The sequence below is a fragment of the Glossina fuscipes genome, unplaced genomic scaffold, assembly GCF_014805625.2.
Source record: "Glossina fuscipes isolate IAEA_lab_2018 unplaced genomic scaffold, Yale_Gfus_2 1, whole genome shotgun sequence".
NCBI classification, from domain to species: domain Eukaryota; kingdom Metazoa; phylum Arthropoda; class Insecta; order Diptera; family Glossinidae; genus Glossina; species Glossina fuscipes.
Genome location: NW_023998415.1, coordinates 31,285,324 through 31,304,833, shown reverse-complemented (window position 1 = coordinate 31,304,833; position 19,510 = coordinate 31,285,324). Strand labels below are relative to the sequence as shown.

General features: G+C 32.6%; 2 protein-coding genes across 9 annotated transcripts; one reads left to right on the top strand and one right to left on the bottom strand.

The window, feature by feature from the left end:
• Positions 1 to 84: 84 nt before the first annotated feature.
• Positions 85 to 2,180, bottom strand: LOC119631613. Of its 2 annotated transcripts, XM_038023991.1 has the most exons (3): positions 1,940 to 2,180; positions 1,169 to 1,420; positions 85 to 1,096 (listed from the first exon to the last, which is right to left on the bottom strand). In XM_038023991.1, exons 2-3 carry the CDS (start codon positions 1,406 to 1,408, stop codon positions 905 to 907), a joined length of 432 nt encoding a protein of 143 aa, XP_037879919.1. In that variant the 5' UTR covers positions 1,409 to 1,420; positions 1,940 to 2,180; the 3' UTR covers positions 85 to 904. The 2 variants fall into 2 exon arrangements, with proteins under 2 accessions (XP_037879919.1, XP_037879920.1); XM_038023992.1 differs by lacking the exon at positions 1,940 to 2,180 and having other exon boundaries at positions 1,169 to 1,487.
• Positions 2,181 to 3,764: 1,584 nt separating this feature from the next.
• On the top strand, positions 3,765 to 16,318 carry LOC119631313 (formin-like protein). 7 transcript variants are annotated; one of them, XM_038023402.1, is made up of 10 exons: positions 3,765 to 3,783; positions 4,519 to 5,094; positions 8,804 to 8,887; positions 8,993 to 9,079; positions 10,204 to 11,904; positions 11,968 to 12,184; positions 12,298 to 12,590; positions 12,652 to 13,206; positions 13,289 to 13,411; positions 15,926 to 16,318. In XM_038023402.1, the coding sequence occupies exons 2-10, from the start codon at positions 4,822 to 4,824 to the stop codon at positions 16,136 to 16,138; spliced, it is 3,546 nt and encodes a 1,181-aa protein (XP_037879330.1). In that variant the 5' UTR covers positions 3,765 to 3,783; positions 4,519 to 4,821; the 3' UTR covers positions 16,139 to 16,318. The 7 variants fall into 7 exon arrangements, with proteins under 7 accessions (XP_037879330.1, XP_037879331.1, XP_037879329.1 ...); XM_038023403.1 differs by lacking the exon at positions 3,765 to 3,783 and adding an exon at positions 3,815 to 3,831; XM_038023401.1 differs by lacking the exon at positions 3,765 to 3,783 and adding an exon at positions 3,867 to 4,008.
• The last annotated feature ends 3,192 nt before the right edge of the window (positions 16,319 to 19,510 follow it).

The window sequence follows — 19,510 nt, the reverse complement described above, 5'->3', positions numbered from 1 at the left end:
TTTATTGTATACAAATCGTCTAAGGAAATGTAGCGATATCTAGCTACTTCTTCGACGCTTCGAAATCTGAAACAACATTCTACGTTATATAAGAGTATGCATACAGTGTATGAAAAATAATTATACTTTTTTATTTATTCATTAAGTAAATATATAAGGAGTGATTTACGGTTCCCGATATTAAGTAAACTCGATCGTAATTTGAACGTGTTAGTAGCCAGTAATTTTACGATCTGAAGATTTTCCATCCGGTAATAAGAATAATGCATATTTAATCGCTGCAAGTCTTAATTCAAAGCTGCCGAGCTTTCTTGATAATGAGAACCATAAATCGGTCCTAGAATGTGTTAACGAAAAGGGTAACTTGATAATATATTAAATAGCCCGAATGCAAAACCGTTAACTTGTCACTGTTTCTCGTTTTTTACAGAACGGCATGATATTGATGTTAGTTAAATCAAAGGCCAAGAGCCAAAGACCAATTTTCAACAAAGAGATAAATATATTAATGGGAAAATGTTAAAGAGGCATTGAATAAAATACGGCATGAGTTTGTTAACATCGACGATACAAATATTTCACTTATATAACGCATTCGCTGTAGATTTTTAGACAAAACAAAAAATTTGTTGCCTCTAATCCTTAAAAATATAAATTTTAATTTCCTTATCTATTCTTACATTAAATAATTCTATTTTACATTAACTAGTAAAAGAATAAGAAACGCGCGCAAGTAAAACTCTTCAAAAGATTCTAAATTTAACTGAAATAATAAACTCATTTACTCATTCAAAGAAAGAAGAGAAAAAAAAGCAAACGTTCGAAGGACATTAATTTAAAATTTTCGTAAACAACTATCGATATTTGTTGGCGGTTGTTAACAATACCACAATTACTGCTCTTTTCACTTTGTGTCAGATATTTTGCGACCGTCGTCTTCAGATGATTTGCTGGCAGAGAACGAATTCCCTTGCGAAATATTAATTTCACTTTTATCTATAGCGGATTTCCTCTCCATGAGTTGATACCAAGGATCTTCAAGCATTGATAAATGAAAATATGATGCATTCATTTCGTTTTTCCTCTCGGGATTTGTCTGAAAAGCAATTCATACCGGAATTTTTTCTTAGCGTCTCGGCGCTCTGCAAATAGTAAAAGCCTAACTAACCTTTCTAAAATGATTGTTTACATTCCTTTTACATGGAGAGCTCCAACGTCTTTGTTGTCCACCATAGTTGATATTTTTGCCATATTCCCCATGTTGCTGTAGGCATTCCTTTCTCTGGTTTGTCGAATTGTGCCCGCTAGTATATAATGATATGAATTCTTCAGATTGTGATGGATATCGCTGAATTGGTTGAGAATACGGTGAAGTGTAGTTTTTACCAACTCTTCCTTGCTTGGCCATTATGTAGAATCGCTTTATAAGAGCAGCAAACAAAGATAAGATTATTAATTTATAAGAAAATAAACTAAACAACCAATCGCTTCTTCTTCTTAATGATTAAAAGCGAACATATCGCACAGTGTGAAATAATATTTGATAACATTTTCAATTTTCTGGTCTAATTTTTTTTTATTTTATAAATTAAGAAATTATAGCATGTCTACATATAATTTTGTTTCGAAGACCACAAATATTTGCTATAGGCTCTGTTTATTTACTGCTACCGGTTTTCGGCATATTATATATATATTTGTCAGGCAGTTTTCTAGCGTGAAACTGGGTAAGTACGAGGAGGTTAACGGTAATAAACGCACAATATATTGGGGTAACCTACACAAAAGTGTAGCGGACGATTCACTTCATGAAGTGTCCGTGCAAGTGAGCCCTATGCAAAAGCATTGAAAATCCATTGATCCGTTGCCAAATCTTTTAAATGTTGTTCATTTAATTATCCCTACAATAAACGGAGAATTTTTTAAGTATCATACTTACCTTTAAACCTTCATAGGTTCATTGTATCCTTCAAAAATATAGGCTACGAATAGGTTTTAAACGCGAATGTTATTTATTCTTAAGGGAGAAACTTGGCTTAATATTATATTAATATTATTCGCACATTCTATTAATAAGCAAAACTATAGTAGCATTTTCCTCTTCTCGTATAGAGATTTTTGCTTTGTTAAAAATATACCGTTTTGATTCAAAACAAATCGATCTGTCTTCCTTTTACTATCCTGCTATTTATTATCTCCGATCCCGATAAGTCCGCAATTTATAGTGTCGAACTTTAAAAATTTTAAGCAAAACTTGGCAGCATAGATACCAATTCGACCAATTGTTTATCCAATTTATGTTTTGACATCTCAGTAACTCAATTTCATTCAGGGCAAAATATAATTTTGCTATAACAATGCCAACAATGCCTGCATAAATGATGCCAAACCAAAAAGAGCTCTCTCAGAAAATTGAGAAAATTTGTTTCAAACAATGAGAGTAAATATTCTCGTTAAATCTACATTGAGGTGCTAATTTGCGAATAGATTTTTGCCTAACGTATTCATATTTGAATCACTTATATTTATATTATTATTATATTTGAATCATTTATATATAATGATAAAATTATATATTTGATTTAACAAAAGTTTGTATTTAGTTTTACTTTTAAGTGTAAATAAAACAGTAAGCAAAAAATAAAAAACATCCAAATAACTTTCTTTTAGGCGCAGGTATGTGAGAAAGCCTGAACAGCGTGAAAGCCCCTGAGACAGCCACTTTGGAATGTCCCTCACGGAGTCGAAAAGAAGAAATACTAAAAATGTTAATGAACGAATTGAAATTTTTTTCTTTTTTTTTCGTTTATCATCATCACTGACAAAATTAAAATTAAGTGAAGTCGTTTATATTAAATCGACTTAAGTCACCTTGGCAGTAGTTTGTATCATCTCTTTTTCAGCTTTATACATTAGTTTAGAAAGTCTTTTTTGTTTTTATTTCTTGGTATAACCTTTATTAAATCAATATTAATTTCTGTCAATATGTTAATAGCATTTATTATTTCAATTATCAAACTTTGAAATTTGTTTGGAAATTTTTTTAATAACAACACATTTTATTTAACATGACATATTTTTTAAAAATGTCTTTCCTTATTTGTATAATTCATTGCTTAATCAGTTTGGCTTTTCAAGCATTGTTTGCAAAAATAAAAACAAAAATGAATCAACTCTCTCAGCCTATTATTTCTAGGCTTAATATATACCTTAAATTAACTTGATAAACTCGAAAAGCGTAATTTAAAATTTTTGTAAAATTGCAAGTTTAATAACGTGTGTGTGATTGCTTTTCTTATGTGAAGAAAGTCTCATAAGCATCATATATTAATCATATTATTGTATTACGATTAATACTTTTTAAATTTTAATTTAACACAATAATTTTTAGTGGAGTTTTGGTCTAATCCAAGCATTTTGATTTTTATCGAAAACTCTTTTCTGTTTTAATTTAATTTTCGTATAAGAATACAACTCTGTACCTGCAAAATGTGTATGAGAGATGGATAAGATGGATATTATTTTGTTAAAATTTCTTTTTACTCTCATATATTTTTTTAAATACTTTATATTTGGTATCATTTATGCAAGTATTGCTGGCGTTATTATTGTAAAACTTTGTTTTACTCCCAGAAATTTCTTCAAATACTCTTACTTGGCATCATTTATTCAAATGTTGCTGACATTGTTATTGTAAATTTTTGTTTACTCTTTTACTCTGGGAAAAAACATTCTCTATTGATTTATATTTACTCAGAGAATTGATTTGCAACTGACAAGCAAGTAATTTTATTTTATTATTTTATATATTTTATCTCTCTCGAGTGAAGTGTAAGCGGAGATTAGCTGTTTTTTTAACAATTTTAATAATTATTTTTCGCTGAAAATTTTCATTTGACAAGGAATTAAATGCATTTGCCACTCAAAGTTATGGAAAAACAATAAATTTCCTGAGGCAATTGGACAATATTAGGAAAATTCGCAATAAAAAAGTGTTTGGGTTTTTGTGTAAGATGCAATATATTAGTGGATAATAAAATTTTGAAGTCGTATTAATACAATGCTTTGTACGAGTTCTGCATGATGATAAATTATGGAATTGACATAGAAAAATCTGTTTTGAAAACGGAAAAAGTGACTAGACATAAATACACATATATGCATACATGCATATGCACAGTATGGGCGAACGTACGTACATTTATTGAAAATTTTGCTTAAGCTACTGGCTGCTGTTTGCTTTTGTATGTGGCTGGGAGTGCAAGTCTTGATAATGTTATGCATATAAATTTGCATTTGTGTGTGCTCGCGCAACATAGTGACGTTCATTTCTTTCAATCACTTCCGTCCATTTTGGAGTACTGAACCTATTTTCATTTAGATTATTATTGTTTCTTTCTTTTGTGTAAATTATGAGACTAATCGATGCATAACAACGAAAAGTTCTGATGTTTTATATATGTTTAATAAGTTATTGAACACACCCATTCTGAACGATTCCTTAAAATATATTTCCAGGCCTGTGATTGAACGCTTTCAATAAATAGAGTGTGAACGCAATCCAAAAGTTGATCGTCTTTTCATTAACGAAGGTTTTGAACGTAAATTTTGGATATCTTCAGCGAATTCAAGGAGCAACTCTCAAGTTGCCCAGCCAAGACCCGAGCTTTCTGTCGCACTGTCCAAACGACAGTGTGGGGCGCAGTGTCATCGCTCGGCACAGTATTAGCCGTACGGGATAGCGGAGGAGGCAGCAGCGGTGGCTCGGCATCGTTTGCTGCATCTTCGGATAGTTCTGGTGGCGATCGTATTGCTTCTATCATGGGATCGGTAAAGTCGCGAACTCTAATCTCGACTGACAATCTTATTGATGATAGCAATGTAGTTTGTGGTGCGTCTTCATACTATCAGCAACATCAAATGAAAGGTGCGGCGAGCGGAAATGGTACGGGGCTATTGCAAAAACGTGATTTGCGCTATGATATCGGCACTAGTTCACAATATCATCCGATCCGTCAACCTAGCGTTCGAAATCGCCCTCAACAGCCGATGCCCACAACGGACGAGTTAGATCGTCGATTCGCTAAGGTTTTAGTGAGTATCAAACGATAATTGCATTTATTTTTCCATTCATCCACGTAAAGGTTATGCGTTTCTATTTTTATTTCGTCTTTTATTTGTTGCTTGTCGCATTAACATATCTATTGCAATAATATTAAGTGGGGTCTGTTATTATTTAAACGTCAACATCGTTTTGTCGCTATATCATTTTAGACATTTTAATGTTTTTATGGAAATGTCATAATTTGAAGGTTTTTGCAAATTTATAATAAGACTTGAAAGAATAAATGATTAAGATAAAGAGAAGAGGAGAATCAGTGAATAAGTGAAAACAGAACATATTGCAAACAAAACACATGATGCAATTAAAAGCAAAACAACATGTAAGCTTGGGCTTCGATTACACAATTGAAATCAATCTAAAAAACGCTTCGCGGACACCGAGTGCAAAGCACATGTTGGTATAGCAAAACAAGAATTAATTATCGTATAATGTTTTCAATGTAAAAAGAAGCGACTAAGAAAGCTGCACCAGCTAGTTTCGCGAATCTTGCATACTCTACACTTTAAAGATTTGTCTGATAGCAGTACATGAATGAGTGAGTCGGTCCCTTTTTCAAACTTTTTCCATAACATTTTTCGAAAAATATCTCTCTTGGAAAGGAATAATAAAATTGATATTTTCTTAAATTTATAACCACTTTTTTTTTTTTTTTTGATTAAACTTATTTCGCTTTTCATAGTGCATTTCTTTATATTGTTATGATATTGTGTTTTATGATTGTAGCGATTTCTTTATTTGATAATTAATATTCTTGCGTTAAGCGACAATGTCTGTTTGTGAACATTACCAAATATTATGGGTGTTTACGATCTTTTCACCTTTATTGGAACTCTTAGAAATAGGCTTTGGCGACAACAGTATTTATATCTATTTGCAATCTATATGAACTTTTCAAAACTATTCACTTTTCTGTCTGTCATGCTCTGCCTGCAAGAAGATGTATAATAATTTTAAGGTAGACCAATAAGTCGACGTTATTTTAGCCCATCTATTATCAAAAATACTGATTTCTCAAATGCGTACCAAAAGTACTCGTAGTGATTTAGTTCCTAACAACGATAGATTATTAATCTAAAACATAAAATTAAGCCAATTTGCAAGTGTAGTTGTTCACATAGTTTAATTTGGTGTTTGGTATCAAACTCATATGAAAGCTTGAAAATTCCATTAGAAAATTTCCGATGCAAGTAATTACAATTGATCCTTTGACACACCTATCCAATAAGAAATGACTATTTGAGAAGTTGAGTATTCAAAATCCGCTTTAAGTCCGACATGTTTGTACGTTTCCGGAGTGAGCCGTTTCGATTAACATTACGTTCGTTTTTTATTAATATTCAGCATTTATTTTCTAAGAAATTCTATCCATAAAGATGAAAAACAGATTTGCTAAAGTTTTACTTGATATGATTCATGTTATAGTAGACTGCGTTAAAAAATTAGTAGGGTCAGACATTTGACATGTGTATGATATCATAAAAAAAAAAAAAAAAAAAAAAACAAACAAACAAGTAAAGCACTGTAATAAACGGATACATTTGCAAGCAGGCGCGGGCATGTTCACACTTTTCGTAAAGGTGTATACATTCGTGCGGGTACGACATGTGGGCCAAGTAAGCTTTATATAGGCACAAGCCTAAGTATGTCAATGAAGCAAATTGGACTACAAACATATGCATTTTAAATATTTTTGATTCGAGGAGTCATGCCGTGTAGTGTTGTTGCTACATATGAGTTTGATTTCTTATTTAAAATTATTTATCGGTTAGGATTTATTGTTGTTATGGAGTAAAACGTGAAATGCTTTAAATGAATATAAATTTATTTAACATTTACAATCGCTATGCACGAAGCGAAGATCAACTTAAATATGTAAAGTATACCTCTCATCTGCTGTATGTGACTCATATGTAGATATATACAAAACCAGTTTGTTGCTTACAATTTGCTCTTTGTTTTTTTTTTTTTCATTTTTTTTTTTCTTTTTCACTGTTATCACTGAACTGATTAAGTCTGAAACCTAAATGTTCTTTAATTTCAATGCTGTTCATAGCTGTAATCTTTATTAAAACGCATCTCACATCATACATATCCGGCAAAACTAGGTCATTATGAAGATCAGAAAACCGTTAAAGTGAAAACATTTCTAAAATTTGCTAAACATTAGATAACAATCATAAATATTGAAGAGGAACATCTTAAAAAGTAACACATATCTCGTTGAAGGCTACAATTGTCGCATAAGTTTTGAGTGATTGTTATTGAAATTTCGAAGGAATAATCGTAGCAGAGTAGTTTAGCTCTTGTAGCTTTTCAATGTCGATAGAAACGTTTTGTTTTCGTAAGAATAGCTGAGATGTAACAGTAAGCAACCATTTTCTCAATTCTACGTATCATCTCGCTAAGTGTTTTCCTTATTAATATGTTCAGAAATTCTTTAAATATCTGTTCTTAATAAAAAATTCTTAGGGTTTCTGGTTACAGTACCTATTATATAAACCGATACGGCACAATATACAAGTTTGAGTTAGTAATACCAAATACTATATCCCGGAGCGAACTTCAAAGCCTATCCTATAACTTGTCATCTTTCCACCAGCATGAACGAAATGGATGTGACTCAAAAACACAAAGAGAAAAAATGCAGATGTTGGTTGGATGCTCATAAGCAGCAACAATTACATCCATTACATATTTCATTTTAATACAGAGATCAAGGGTATAAAAGATTCGGACACAGCTGAATACAATTTTCCTACATGCATTGTTTCTGTCCTCTCTATGAGAATTCTTTGCATTGCACAATAGTTTCATGGCACCCAGAAGTCAATGCAATTCTTCCTCTATATTATCTGGATAGGGTTTTTTAGCCGGTTTATCACTATTAGCCTGCATGCCAGGCAAGTGTCCGTTGAAGGAACTCGCTCGAGCCGACAAATCATGCTCCAGACGATCTTATATTAGTCATTAGGTTAATGTTTGAGATTAGCTTTTGACCGCGTAGAAAACAATAAAAATTATTCGTATAATGTGTGCATAAAAATGGTGTTAAAAGTGAAAGTAGTGGTAAAATTCACAAAATTAAGGATGAATTTCGTAGAATAATGAAAATCTGGTGCGGAAACATTGCAGGCACACCAACAGATTGAGGCGGCCACTATAAGATTGTCAACCCAGTTGATGTTTAACGTTCTGCATGAACGTGCATGAACGACTCCATGAAACACAAATGTCTTCAATCAAGGGGAACTGTGAACGATTTTAACCATGTTGGTAAGCGTGATGTATTATTTTGAAACGCTTACAAAAATTGGGGCAAAATGTTGAAATTCGGTATATAAATATACATATATTTTTCGGTGATTGTCACCGATCAAATTAAAAAATGTACAAAGTTCAACCCCAATATGTATTATGTATGACTTTGTTACCTGCTTTAAGCACAATTTAAAAGATTCGATAAAGCCCCCCTTCCCTCCTCGAAACCGGCGTCAGTAAATTTGCAATACGCAAGAAGCTAATTAGGATTGAGTTGAGTTTGAGTCAATCTTATATGTAAGAAGTTGTTAAGTTGTTGCACTAAACTATATAGATGTCTATTATTTGTTTATATATAGAGAGCTTTTAGCAATTTTAATATTTTAAAATGAATGTAAAAATATTAAAAATATTTTCCAGGCTTCTATGGATTTACCCCCCGATAAGGCCAAACTCCTAAAAAACTATGACGATGAGAAAAAATGGGACATCATTTGTGATCAGGTTTGTGGTGATTATTTATACAATGTTTATTATTATTTCTCTTATCGACTTGAAAGATTAATTTAATTTTCATTTTTTTTTTTTTTTTTTTTTTTTGAATATCAGGAAATGGTGCAAGCAAAAGATCCACCATCGCACTATCTGAATAAGTTGCGCACTTACTTGGATCCCAAGGCTTCTCGGAGTCACAGGGTAAGTTAAGTTACTTAGAAAAGAGTTTGTTTTATTGCGGTAGTTAGTGTTGGTTGAAAGAGATTTTAAAAATTTCATTTACTATGAAGGATATGTATGTGTATAGTAATCTTAATCAAACTTACCCGGCTTTTATATTTAGTTAATATTAATGGTATTCATGAAAGCTAAAGAGCTATTAAAATAAAATAAGTATTCGCTCACTTCCTTTAAAAAGATCGCCTTACGGCGAGGAGAGCTGTATAAACTTTCTTTTGTTCGTTAAACGGTATTTAGCCAAAGTGCGCAAAATGTTGTTTTTCGGTTTTTGTTTGATTGCGAAATGGAGCTACGATAGCGCGTATGACACGTGGGAAAATTTCTATCCTCCTCTCTGGCAATTATATTGGGTTTGGATGTGCGATCTTGCGTAATCTCGTCTCTTTAGCAAAAAAAAACATGTCTGGACATTTTACACCGTTAAATTCGTCCATGTTGTTTAATTGCTGCAATCTAATTAACTATTTGTTTTCTTGCCGGTAAATACTGACGCTCGGGACTTATGACAATCTACTAAATGTCGTTTGATCTTATGCCAGATAACTAAGCCGAAATTATATACGCCAATGATTTCGGCATGCATTATGAAATATATTTAAAAAAAAAAAAAAAAAAAAAAAAAAAAGTAAGGGACTAATATGCGGCTATGCGGTGGTCGATTCTTTTGTACTTACCTTCTTCTTATGCACAATTTTTCTATTTCTCTTAAATTGATATTTGTTAAGTTTGGACAATTTAGGAGTTTTCATGAATGCGTATCTGCATTGTTTCCATCCATTTTCTCACTCAAGATTTTGTAACTCTTTCACCAACTGTCATAGTTTATGGTTAACAAAATGCGTATTGAAATCTACTTCTACTCACCGTATTTATATATATATTTTTATTCTTTTATCTCTTTTTCTTTCGAAACTTGTTAATCTTGATTGCTTCTGAATTGGTTGAAATGACATTTGGAATTTGGAATGTTTGAACGGTTCCTAATGTAATTTGTTTTCCTTTGCTCCCTTTTTTTTCTCCATTTTTCCATTCAATATCCGTTTCCCCAAAAAAATTCCAATCCATTGCCTGTGATTTAATTACAGCTTTACTTGCTCTACTTTTTTTGTCAGAAAAGAAAAATTGTAGGCGAGTCAACGTCAACGCAAGTTTTGCGAGACCTTGAAATTTCATTACGCACTAATCACATTGAATGGGTTAAGGAGTTTCTTGATGAAACTAATCAAGGCCTTGATGCTTTGGTTGATTACTTAAGTTTTCGATTGCAAATGATGCGTCATGAACAACGAATTCAAGAAGCCCTTAGCGAGTCAGACGAGCGTCTTGATTTAAATAATACTAGTGTCGGGAATGTTATGGGGGATTGTGCAGAAAATACCGCCCATGGTGTTATTAACAATTCAAATCTGTTGGAATCATCGCGACACCAGAGCCTCCATTCATCATCTTTCAGTGGGCTAACAAATGGATTTTTGCGGCCATCTTTGGGTGATGTGCTTGATAGTCCCAGCATCAAACGACGTTCCCGTCATATTGCCAAATTAAATATGGGCGCATCAACGGACGACATACATGTCTGTATTATGTGCTTGCGTGCAATTATGAATAACAAATACGGATTCAATATGGTTATACAACATCGAGAAGCTATTAATTGCATAGCTCTTAGCCTAATACACAAATCACTGCGCACAAAAGCGCTAGTTTTGGAACTATTAGCGGCTATTTGTCTTGTGAAAGGTGGACATGAAATAATTTTATATTCTTTTGACAATTTCAAAAGTGTATGTCACGAAAAGCGACGTTTTCAAACTCTTATGGAGTACTTTATGAATTTTGAGGCTTTTAACATTGATTTCATGGTAGCCTGTATGCAATTTATGAACATTGTGGTGCATTCCGTTGAAGATATGAATTATCGCGTTCATCTGCAATATGAATTTACCGCTTTAGGATTGGATAAGTATTTAGAAAAGTTGCGACTGACCGAGTCCGAAGAGTTGAAAGTGCAAATATCAGCTTACTTGGATAATGTGTTTGACGTGGCGGCGTTGATGGAAGATTCTGAAACGAAAACAGCAGCATTAGAAAGAGTACAAGAATTGGAAGATCAAGTGGAACGTGAGATTGATAGAAATTCGGAACTACTTTATAAGCTAGCCGAAATGGAAACTGAGGTCGCCTATTTAAAGGCTGAAAGAGAGGAACTTTTGACCACAAAGTTAAAATTTGATGAGGAGGTGACTACGCTAAGACGAATCCTTAAGCAAAATGAACAAGAACTGAAGAGGAGAGACTCTCTTTTACAAAGTAAAAATCTTGAGTTACAGACTTTAACAAGATCGTTGCCAAGATCTGTGTCCAATGCGGAAGGTTCGCAATTAAGTGAGCTGAGTGCTAATCTCTTACCACCAAAGTGTGATTCACCGCCGCTACCTCCTCCGCCTCCGCCTTTGCCTTCTTCACATGCTATTGAAACTGTAACACCACCGCCTCCTCCGCCGCCCCCTGCACCGCCGGCTCCTCCCCCACCACCTTTGTCGGGCTGTCATTCTATAACAATGAATAGAGCTCCGCCGCCACCACCTCCAGTACCAAGCGATGGCCCTTCGATGCGTACATTCCCGCAACATCAAGTGAATCCGGTGCTTTCTGCATTCCAACCACCTCCGCCACCCGTTGCTGGTTTCATGCCTGCCCCAGACGGAGCAATGACAATTAAAAGAAAAGTTCCAACAAAATACAAATTGCCAACACTGAATTGGATTGCTCTTAAGCCCAACCAGGTAAAGTGTGATAAATTAATTTTCCGTTCGAACAATTAAATTGAAGCCATTTCATGCATTCAGGTACGCGGCACGATATTCAACGAATTAGATGACGAAAAGATTTATAAATACATAGACTTTAACGAATTTGAAGAACGCTTTAAAATAGGCATTGGTGGACCGTTGACTAATGGAACAAACTCAGAAGTTGACGGCAATCTACAATCGTATCCCAGTAAAAGATTTAAAAAGCCAGATAACGTATCGCTATTGGAACATACGAGATTACGAAACATTGGTAATATATTTTATATATAATATAAGAGATTTTTTTGTTTACATACCTATATATATATATATATATATATATATATACGTGTGAATACAAGTTTATATTGTGAATTGTTTTAGCAATATCTCGTCGCAAGCTGGACATGCCTATTGATGAAGTAATTGCTGCTATACATAGTCTAGACCTGAAGAAATTATCTCTTGAGAATGTGGAACTACTTCAAAAAATGGTTCCTACAGATGTGGAGGTTAAAGCCTATAAAGAATATATCATCGAACGAAAAGATCAAAATCTTCTATCGGAAGAAGATAAGTTCATGTTGCAACTATCTAAAGTCGAAAGGATATCGTCGAAGCTTTCAATTATGAATTACATGGGGAACTTTTTCGATTGTTTGCACCTTATTAGTCCGGTATGCAGTAAAAGTTTATTTCATTATTACTGTTATCAATAACAAATACGTATTATTGTAGCAAATACAATCGATTACGACTGCTTCAAATTCTTTAAAACAATCGCGAAAGTTTAAAGCTGTTTTAGAAATTGTACTTGCTTTCGGCAACTATTTAAATAGCAGTAAACGGGGACCAGCCTATGGTTTTAAACTTCAGTCCTTAGACACACTTATAGATACGAAATCGACGGATAAAAGGTTATCGTTGTTGCACTACATTGTCGCAACCATTCGTCAAAAGTTTCCGGAATTGCTTAGCTTTGAAACGGAACTTTTTTGCACCGATAAGGCATCGCAAGTTTCATTGGAGAATATTGTTACCGATGTGCATGATTTGGAGAAAGGCATGGATTTGGTTAAAAAAGAGGCAGAATTGCGAGTTAAGGGAGTGCAAACGCATATATTACGCGATTTTCTAAATAACTCCGAAGATAAATTAAAGAAAATCAAAATTGAACTTAAAAATGCACAAGAAGCGTTCAAAGAGTGCGTCGAATATTTTGGCGAATCTTCTCGTAACGCGGACGCAGCAGCATTTTTTGCCCTTATAGTTCGTTTCACGCGAGCTTTTAAGGTAATTTTAAATAAAAAAAATCCGATAAAAAGCGAAAATGTTTAAGTTAATGTTGTGCTTAATGTTACTGCTGTGTTTGCAGTCGCATGACCAGGAAAACGAACAAAGGCGCCGCTTGGAGCAGGCAGCTGCTGCAGCTGCTGCATCTAAGAAAGAAAACGAACAAGTGCAATTACGTAACAAAGTTAACCAAAAGAAACAACAGGTATTTATAATATTTTGTATATAAAATTAAAATAATAATAATAATAATAAAAAAAAAAAAAAAAAAAATAAACGAAATAAAACAACGCTTTCTCTTATAATAAAATTTCAATATAAAAGTGCCTGGAATAATTACTTGTAATAAATACTTATTTTACACGAAATGCATTATACATTTTAATAGAAACATGGTTGCGTGACTATGGAAAGCAGTTTGCTACATAAAGCGCTTTTTAATTCGGCTTGATGGATTGCATCTTAGTCTCTAGAATGCAAAAGCATAAATATTTTCTGAATTTGAAGCGATTTGTGGTGTTGGTACGAAGTTATAGCAATTGGTTTTGATGATTTGAATATCGAACTGCACTAGTCTACTGCCAGTTAACCCATCGTTCGTTCACTCAGATGCAATACATATAACCTACCTCCTTCACGTTCACTTATTCTCTATAACACATTAAATTATAGATGATTTGTTCACATCCAACAGAACACGAACATTTGAATATCGTTCACACCTTCCCCACCCTAGACTTCATGTATTTTTTATAAAAGCTTAAAAAAGGAATCAAAGAGTGATATTATGATTCACAAAATTAAAAAAAAAAAAAAAAATGTAAGTGAAATATCATAATATAGGCAAATATGTAGCATGTTACTAATGAATGTTATTAAACTCACCCACATAGGATGTTGTTTTTATATGAATTTTGACTGTTTGTATTGAATTTCCTTTAGCTTAATATTTTAAAATACTTACAATTATTTCAAAAAAGAGCGCTTAAACTTTCTTTGGAAACACTCAAACCGGATTTTAACATTTAACGCTTTGCAATATAATAAGAAGAAGAATAAAATCATTGCAATTTTTTATTTCAAATATTTCGCGTTTCAGGATTAATTTAAAATACTTTTTTTTTCCTAAATATATCTGCTTGCGTATCCACCCTGTACCTCACATATTGACATGAATATTGATATTCATCTTAAAGGAGCTGAGATTTATTGCTTGCGAAATTTATAGACTATTTATTATTGGACTTGAAATAGAATTTCATTTGTTTGAATCATATACTGAAATACGCCTTTTTCGAATTGTGATTGAATGTAATGCAAGAGCAAAAGTTTTCTTAAATATTCTCAATATTCTTCTTATTAGTATTAGTCTAGAAGATATTGAACTTTGCCGCTGATACTAAAATTCTTACATTTCTTCATATTTTTCATATTCACTGATTGTTGAATCGCTTGAATTAACCCTGTTTTCGTTCTTAGGCTCTATTTTTCCTCGACTACGTAATATGTGAAAGTTAATCTATACCGCTTTTAATAGTTTTTAAATATCTTTAATGTTCATAAATCTTACACGATTATGTTTAAATTGAAAACGGTTAAGGTTAAATCAAGCAGGTTCGGTATATCAGGTAAACAACTAGTGTAAAGCGGTTGAGCCCGAGTATAGCATACAATTGTACACAATTGTCTACTAATTGCAACTGATAATTAGGTGAATTTTGATATTTTTACACGCGTTAAGAAATATTCTATGTCTACCCTAAATAAATCTCCTCCAAATAATACATTTTTTGAATTAGTTAAATTCTTAAGTATATTTAGTTTTAGTCCTATACGGGCACTTCATTCAATTTAAATGAAAGGTTTATTAAAGGCAATTGAATTGTCATATTTCTGTCAAAAAATGGGTCCTTTCTACAAATCGCGTACACAGAAAATCATGTTTTAATTTAGGTTAATTATTAAATTTCATCTAAAAACTAAATTAATTAGCAAGAAATAAAACAGTTTACCTCAAGGGCAAACCGCCCTTGTGAGCTGAAGGCAAGCATAATTTTAGGAGAGTTTATGTCCAAGCAAAAGGTTTTATGACTAAAATTTATTTTGATGTTTTCATGCAAAGCCTTATGCTCTCTTTCATAACAATTGTTAGCCTTTATCTATGTAGCGTCTAAAACTTTTCTACACGGTTACCTGGTTTGCCTTTTCTTTTTTTTCTTTTTCTTTTAAACCTTTAGAGGAGCCTATGTGGTGGGTATCGAAAATTCGGCTTAAGCTGAATTATTATTGCACAAGCTTGTTTTATCCATATTGCAGCAAAAATTTACTAACACTTATTTTAAAATCCATTTCCATTTCCACTTACCACTTCCCACTTCCCACTTCCATTTCCTTTAACTTTGTCTTGTCGTAGTTACAGTATAATAAAAAAAATAGTAAACGCAATGTAATATAGATATATAATATATTGTGTATGTGTTATTAACCATGTTTTGTAATCAAAACATATTTCCAAAGTCATGCAACTTTTAATTGCGTATTTAGTTAATATGCACGGTTTCTTCCTTTGCCTTATTTACTGTTTTATTTATTTATTTATTTATATATTTCTTTATTAATACTTATTTAATTAGCTAATAATAATTCGGGATTTTTTGGGTTTTTCATATTTCCATAATGAATACTATAACAAGAAATGCACACCGGTCTATCCTTACAGGATGCCGTCATAAACGAGTTAAAATGCAAAACAAATTCAGTGCGGGAGAAGAAATTATTACAGCAGGATGAGGTTTATAATGGAGCACTAGAAGATATCTTATTAGGATTGAAGAGCGAGCCTTATCGCCGCGCAGACGCCGTCAGACGAAGCCAACGCAGACGCATTGATAATAATCGCCTCTCACGCACATTAGAAGAACTTGACGTTTGAATCAACTTATTAAGGAAATAATTATCCTACTTGTTTATGGGATTGTGTAAACTTAAATTGAAAAGAAAAAAACGCCACCAAATAATGCATTTATACTGTCAATAATTGCTAAATATAATAATTTCTACATTCCCTATATAAGCAATAGCGAAAACAAAAAAAATTAAAAAAAAATTAAAAAAAAAAAACAAACCACACGCACACACACCTACACCCATGTCCTATATAAAATAATTTATATATATATATATATATATTATATATATATGGGTATATATATGTGTATAAATATACATGTACAGACTAACGTGCAGACCAAAAAGCGTAAATATATTAATTTCATATATTCAGTATTAGATAATAGAGAGAGAGAGAGAGAGAGTGAGTGAATACAACATAAATACAAGATAACATATTTTCTACGGTTTACTTTTTAACCAATTATTGCAGTCTTTTAATAGTTGTTTCGTTTCTGAGGGCGTCTGTTTTTCAAATGTATTTTTTATCTGTGTTTTTTTCTTTTCAATTATAACTGTGTAATATAAAATATATAAATTCTTCGTTTTGAGAATATTTTAGCAAAGTCTTTTTGTATTTTTTTTTTTTTGCCGCTAATTGTCTATGATTGTATAGGAAACTATATTTTATTGATACTATTATTATTATTATTATTATTATTATTATTATTTATCGTATTTCAATTTGAATTAAAACTGGATTTCACCTATGTGATACAACATATCCGATATCATTATGTAAACTTATACAAATGCAATATATTTTTAGATATTAATTGACTGTGTCTCCTGAGTTAAGCTACATCCGCAACTCCCTTGCACTTTAATTCGTTGCGCTATTATGTTCAACACAGATATATTTTTTATTATTATTTCAAACAGTACTAACTATTTTTAAGAAAATATATAACATATATGTAAGCGATTAATATAATATGTACGATATCAGAAACTTTTTAATATTTAGTAACAAGAATTTTTTATAATCATTTACACTAAATTCGTGCCATGCAATTTTATATCTTTGTCTATATTACGATAAACTTTTTAAAACATATATTCAAGGAAACTTATATGTATTAAAAATTAGACAGTAAAAAGCGCAGCTTTTTTGAATTAAATTTTTTATATATTGCCCAATTATTTATAATAAAAAAGCTATTAATTATTTTTTTTTTTCTTCTTTGGATCCATGCAAACTTAGAAATTGCAAATTCGATTTCGAGTGTGCTCGATAATGAGAACCGTAAATCGGCTAATCGGTTCTTGGCAAAATAATAGATATGTCTACCGAACGTATGCAAATATATTCGGATATATTCGCATTGCTTCCTTTAAGCTAAGCTAAGCTAAGCTACCTACGAGGGAACTTTCAGTATGATTTTTATTTGTTGTTACTTTATTGTTGATGGGATTTGATGAGCTTTACATTTCCTTCCGAGTTGATGGCACGCTTGATAACGTGAAATCATTGATTTTGTCATTGATAATAGTTAGTTTTCTTACGTAATTTGATATAAAAATCAACTCTTTCAAAATTGAACCACGTCGATCTGTATTTTGAACCCTATTCTTTATAAATTCCTTTCCCCCCGCAAAATTTAGCCTTTATATGGCTTATATACCTAATTATCAATATTTATCAAATGTTGAAAATTGTTTTATAAGTATAGTTCGATATAAAAAATAATTGTATGTCAAATTTGGATCAAGTATGTCTATTTTTTGGATACCAAAAATAAAAATACTCATACTAATATAGGCGAAGTGGTCTTGCCCGATAGTTTTTCCTTATTTCCCTCCTCATCAATTAATAGCTTTGACGTACAGTTCAATTTATCGGTCGTAATGTTTTGCTTTGCATAAATAGTTGGCAAAAAATGAAGTCATACTGATGAAATTTTTCTAGAAATAATTCAAATGATATTGAAAAGTACAAGAAATGATAGCATCAACAATCATTTAATAAACATGAAACGGGGTACATTTGCTAAGTCAACCATTTAATTGTTAGCTATGGGCGTGTTAGTAAACGTATCGAGACAATTGGGTGCACATAGAAAATGTGGCGGACACCCCCATCTCGTTTAGATCTGGACATGAGAATACAAGGTGGTGTCCGTTGGATAAAATATATATTCGATGTACAGTACACAGTCAAGAGCCGATGTTTTTTAAAGCTATGCGTAAGCCTTTAATTCATGCTTGGACACCATCAACCGTATAAAGCGAAAAGACTAGATGTTCATGAGCGGCGCGTTTGGATATCAGCGCCATGCGGGCCGTGTAGTGCTTATGTATAGATGAATTCGGGCCAAGTTCTCTATAGAGATAAAGGAGATTTGCCCTGAACTAAATTTTCTTTCGGCTTTGCCATTCTCTCGTCCTGAAATTGTATTTATACCGCATGATGCACTACCGCGACTCGTGTTTCTTTAACCGCACTGCCTGTCTACAAGAAATGCTCTTTCCTACAGCGCCTGTTTCTTCTACTTTTAAGCCGAACCTAGAAACGGTACCCGTCGCTTTTTCTGTCCCTCTCTACCTGTAGCCCTTCCTGACCATTATTATGCCTATACGTTTAAGGAGCGTCAAATTGAGCATATTTTGTAAAAATAAGTGCATATCGTCGACGTTCCGAAAACAGATAGAGATAAAACTGATTATAAGTATTTAAAGATCTTTTCATAAAAATGAAGGCGACACCGAAATTTTAGGACTTTACATCTTTTATAGAGAATCTTTTGAAGTTCGAATTTTGAAAAGGATCACCTTATCTTACTCGGCAATTGTAGCCCTAATCTTAAGTTTGTGGAGCCATCATTTGACAACACCAATTTAATAAATTTTAGCCTCCAATCGGAATATTACTTTGGCATTAGTCATTCATTCTTTGCATAGTTGACATTATCCAATCAATTTATTAGCAAAGTGTCAACCTTCTGAAAATCCTACAAGAAGAAGCAATTTCTTTAACTTACGTCAAATCATATGCATAATGACGTCTAGAGTGATAATTGCGTCTAAAAATTTTAACAGGGGCTTGTCGGCTTTAATGGTATCCACTTTCAACAGGGCCGAAGGATTATGGCTTATGTAATTTATTGAGAAACTCATTGAATCGTCCTTTATAAATAAATATCATTTTGCCTGCATAGACGTCCATTGTGGTCTTGCCCTTAACTGTGGAATTGCTGTCCGGCCGAAACATTAAATATAGGACAACTTCGTTTTTTACTGTACACCCAAAAATGCTCTGAAAAGCATGAATGAACTCTTATGTGACTAATGGAACGAAAAGTTTCAATTTGCAGCCAACGCCAAAAGCCAACTAGTCCTTGACTTTCCGGCAAGA